We start from the raw sequence: 4,205 nt of genomic DNA, 5'->3' as shown, positions 1-4,205 counted from the left end.
AGAATGAAACAAAAAGATAGATTAAAAATCCTTCCATACCGAGACTTTCTCTCCTTAAAGTTAAAGAGAAAATGATAAAGAACAGGTGAGAATGATGTTAGGCATGCACGTACAACAAGTCAAAACCACAGACGCCCAACCTAACCATTCACCGCTCTATCTCCCCCCTTTCCCCTTGACTCTCCTTCATTCCGCCTCCCTCACATTCTCCCTGTCAATCGTGAACGATATCTTCATAAGGGGAAAGAATAAAGAAGAAGACGAAAAAGTTAACTCTCAACCGATGATCTTTGCGGGAGTATTCTTATGCTTACACCTCGTCGGGAAAAGAAGTCATGGAGTCTGTCATCCCTTCGCCTCCACGGCTGCTTGAAGGAAGTCTTGAGATGACATAAGCTCGAAGGTCTTTAGGCTTGAAGCCCACGGAGCTGCGTTCGTCTGATGGGTCAAGAATCAATTTCGCTATGCATGAAAACATCTCCTCTGTAAAAGCATAGCATTCCAGCACAGTCACCAACAAGGACAGAACCAGCAACATATGCTCTACTTCTCTTTTAAACTAGAACGCAACACGATATGAAGTGCTGAAGCTCTGTATGGATTCTCCTATATCTGTATCTATAGGTATGTAGATACACAGAGTATTCCACATACAGATGCCACAAATGCAGTCAAATAGTAGGAAAGGATGTAGACAAGAAGACAGAAAGAAGTCATTGGGTAAAACGGATTGCATGGGTGATATCAAGCTTTCTGACTTGACTCAGTCTCTTCACTGAAAGTTATGTAGCTTCGATAGCATGATGTGTACGCGTAAAAATGCTCTTGTCCCTCTAGACTTCTGGGATCAGGAAATTCTCCTGTCGCGGGAGTCTTCGGCGGTGGTTGGACAGATATACGCCTAGCTCTCTCTCTCTTGATAGATAAATAGATAGATTTAAGACAAACAGATAGACAGACCTACAACCACGCAGATGGAGTGTTTGAAAACCATCTGCATGCAGTAGAATGGACTGCATATTTTCGGATCATCAATGAAAGTCGCAGGCGTAGTAATGATATTCTTCTGGCTGTCTCAGATCTCACCGTCAGTGTTCTTGAGCTCCTCTGTAAAAACGATGTATCTGATACCTGTAGAAACGGCAGAATAGAACGAAGGCATCAAAAGAAATGAAAGCGAAGTCTACGCGAAGAACGGCGAAGCAAAAGAAGAAATCAAGAAGGCTGTAAAACCACCTGTTTAATAGTTCTCCCTGTCAACGAGTGTCTGCGGTTACCTACCTACTTACCTATACACCAGCAAGTGTTAACACTCTTCTGAACTTTCAAATCTCTAGTTGAGAACAACCGCTAGAGTCGCCATACTGCCTCGCCCGTACGCCTACCTCCCACTGATCTATCTATCTCTCTACCTTTCCATCTCCCCTACCAGTCCTTGCTATCACGTCTGGTGCCTTCATTCCATAATCTCTTCCCCGAGTGCATATGAAGCTGCCTCTACAGCAGAAAGCAGCAAATGAGACGTGACCCGCCCCAGACTCTTACCATTTTGCTCTAAGAAAGGCTTCAAATGTCGATGCTTCATATACTTCGAGGCTGAAGAAAAGAACGGCAACGGCATACCCACACCACAACAGAAAGAGTGAAGGGAAAGAAAGAGAAGAAAAGACTGTTGAGAGACAGGTAGAGTTCACATCGCCGGAGAAAAGAAAACATCTCGAGCATGCGTCTCTGTCCTTTAAGCGCATGTTACTACTTCTCCGTTGGTACGTAGATGTCGCAGGGAAATCTTTTGATACATCAAGCAATCACCCCTGCCTATAGAAGCGGACCTCCCCAACGCAGGTTACAGTCTCTCGCCTGTAGCTATATGAAGGCGCCCCTAGATTTGTAGCTACGTGTGTAATCATGTTGAACAAGCAGACGTCTATGTCTTTAAGAGAAGGAGAGGGAGAGTAGTATGACATCGAGCGTATGATGATACTTGACTATGTATTGTGCAAGTACAAAGATGCAACAAATAAGAGCAAATAGAGCGCTGAGAATGTCCTTCTATCATTCAATACTCGACACATAAGACATATACTCCTCTCTATCACGCGACACTTCCCGCCTTAGAGTTCGGCTTAGTATGACCAGGCGAAAGAGTTGAAGACCTCGAGCAACACATCTAAAAGCCATCTATATAGAGTAGGATAAATAACAGGACAAGGATGCATATAGCTATAGACAGAGGCGACTCCAGCCCTAAATCCTAAATCGTATTACGAGAGAGAGTACGGTGAGAGTCGAGCGACGAAACAACTAACTCATCACTTCTAATTCTATCACTAGGATTCCTAAAAGTCATGAATATCTTGTCTTTTATCCTCGCTATCCAACATCGAATTGAACCACATGCTCCGCCCATTTGTACGAGCAGCCCTCCCGCTTCCTTACGTAGTCTTGAGTTTGAATCGATATCAACCGCCACCTGTGATCGGGGTGACAAGCAAATCACAATGAAGAAGAAAGATTTCACGAGACATTCCTGAGATTCATGAAACCAACTGCCTCAAGATGTTGTGAGGCATCTGGACTGAAAGGTCTTATGACGCTCCCAGAGACCTTCCTTGGATTTGAAGGTTTCCACCACATACAAGCCCTTCTCACGTTTGTCAGCAGAGACAGCAGGATATACGGGGAATCAGAGAAGAAAGAAAGACACGTCGGATCCGAACACTTTATCTAATCTCCTATCCCAAGACGGTTAAAGTATTAGCTGGAATGCCTGGTCTACCCTAGCTCTTAGTCCAGTCAAGTGAAAGAAAGCATCTATCTTACCACGTCCATGATGTCTCTGCATCTATCTACATGATCAATGCTTAGTCTTAAGAAGGAGAGAAAACTCTACATATCCACGACTCCCAAAGGTAAGAATACCTTCTTCACCGGGAGAAGGAAAGCTGGGCGCTACTGTCTTTCTCTCCCACAGCAAGACGCTGAAATGGAGATAGAAAAAGACATGAAGACGAAGAGAAGAAAAGACGACCAACGAAAAGAATCTCTTACCTTCAAGCTAGGAGAATAGAAAGCGACTGGATATCCGTCAAGTACCGCCCCTTCCTCCCATCGGCTATCCTTCAATCGTTGGACATGAGCATCTGCATGCGTACCACCCTCTGTCCCTGCAGTCTCTAAGTCTCTTGGTGTCGTTGATCCATCTTCACTTGCCGCAGGAGACGTATCTGAGACTTCCCCTGCCTCTGTGGAAAGTAGATGATGGTCTCCTTCTTTACTACCTCCCCCTGGTATGAAGGAAGGCTTAGCTAGATGGATCGCTTCATCTCGAGATTCAGACCGTGTAACCGTCGCTCCTCCGGCAGCTAAGGTTCGACGGATAAGACTCGCCTCCCAACGACATAAGAGGAAAGCAGATCGATCATATTCTACAATAGCATCCTTAAGATCAGAGTCAGATATCTTGTCCTGGATATAGAACACAAGAAACCAGGAAAGGAATGAAAAAGAAGCAATTGGCCAGTAAGAGAGAATACAGAGAAGTGCAGAGATATCAGAGGGAAATGTTGAGAAGCCGATCAGTCACCCAGTCATCTACTCTTGTCCTTTAAATGCACGACGGAGCAATCGTCTTCATAGTCATACTTGTAAGGCATTGTAACCCTGTCTCTGATTTTCTTCGCCTTCTTTCGAGTTAAAGAATCTCAGTTCACCTTGTGCATAGACCTCCTCCTACAAGACATAGTATCACTACCACGAGTTAAGTACATGCAAATCTCCTTCAGTTAAGAAAGGAGAGAATAAGACCTCCACGTCCCCCCCCCCCCCCCCCACTCTGGCCTCGCATTCTCATTGACTTTCTTTGCTTGGGGCATGTAGATCATAGGAAGACGGGATTCTCCTCTGGTTAAGGAATAACAACTGACTGATCGCACCTGGGGTCTCAGCTGTCTATCTAGATATCTTAACGGACTCGTTTGAAGAGGTACCGTTGCTCACTGTGATGTAAGAAATCTTTACAGCGACCAATTCAGACGAAGAGACAACTGCATATGCGTACCTGCATATACATGTATCTATAGAGACATGGAAGCTTGTTTCACTTACATTGAAGCCCATGTTGGGATACAAAGGAGCTACATGTTCGCGGCATTCGCGGGCTGCTTCCTGCAGAGAGGAAACAAGAAAGATACCAGTAGCCACAT

The 4,205-nt window shown here is 44.9% G+C and overlaps 1 protein-coding gene across 1 annotated transcript in view; it reads right to left on the bottom strand.

The window, feature by feature from the left end:
• Positions 1-310: 310 nt before the first annotated feature.
• Positions 311-4,205, bottom strand: part of CSUI_009753 (uncharacterized protein) — a gene marked incomplete at its 3' end in the record, with an annotated part of 12,510 nt that continues 8,615 nt past the window's right edge. Inside the window, exons 7-12 of the mRNA XM_068069862.1 lie at positions 4,108-4,167; positions 3,052-3,468; positions 2,440-2,473; positions 1,546-1,596; positions 1,087-1,131; positions 311-483 (exon numbers count right to left, since the gene is read on the bottom strand). Coding sequence (XP_067918162.1) covers positions 311-483; positions 1,087-1,131; positions 1,546-1,596; positions 2,440-2,473; positions 3,052-3,468; positions 4,108-4,167 — 780 coding nt within the window. The remainder of the gene's footprint in view (positions 484-1,086; positions 1,132-1,545; positions 1,597-2,439; positions 2,474-3,051; positions 3,469-4,107; positions 4,168-4,205) is intronic.

This window comes from Cystoisospora suis, assembly GCF_002600585.1.
Source record: "Cystoisospora suis strain Wien I chromosome Unknown contig_5980, whole genome shotgun sequence".
NCBI lineage: Eukaryota > Apicomplexa > Conoidasida > Eucoccidiorida > Sarcocystidae > Cystoisospora > Cystoisospora suis.
The sequence above is the reverse complement of the archived record's forward strand: the minus strand, read 5'-3'. Positions and strand labels throughout refer to the sequence as shown.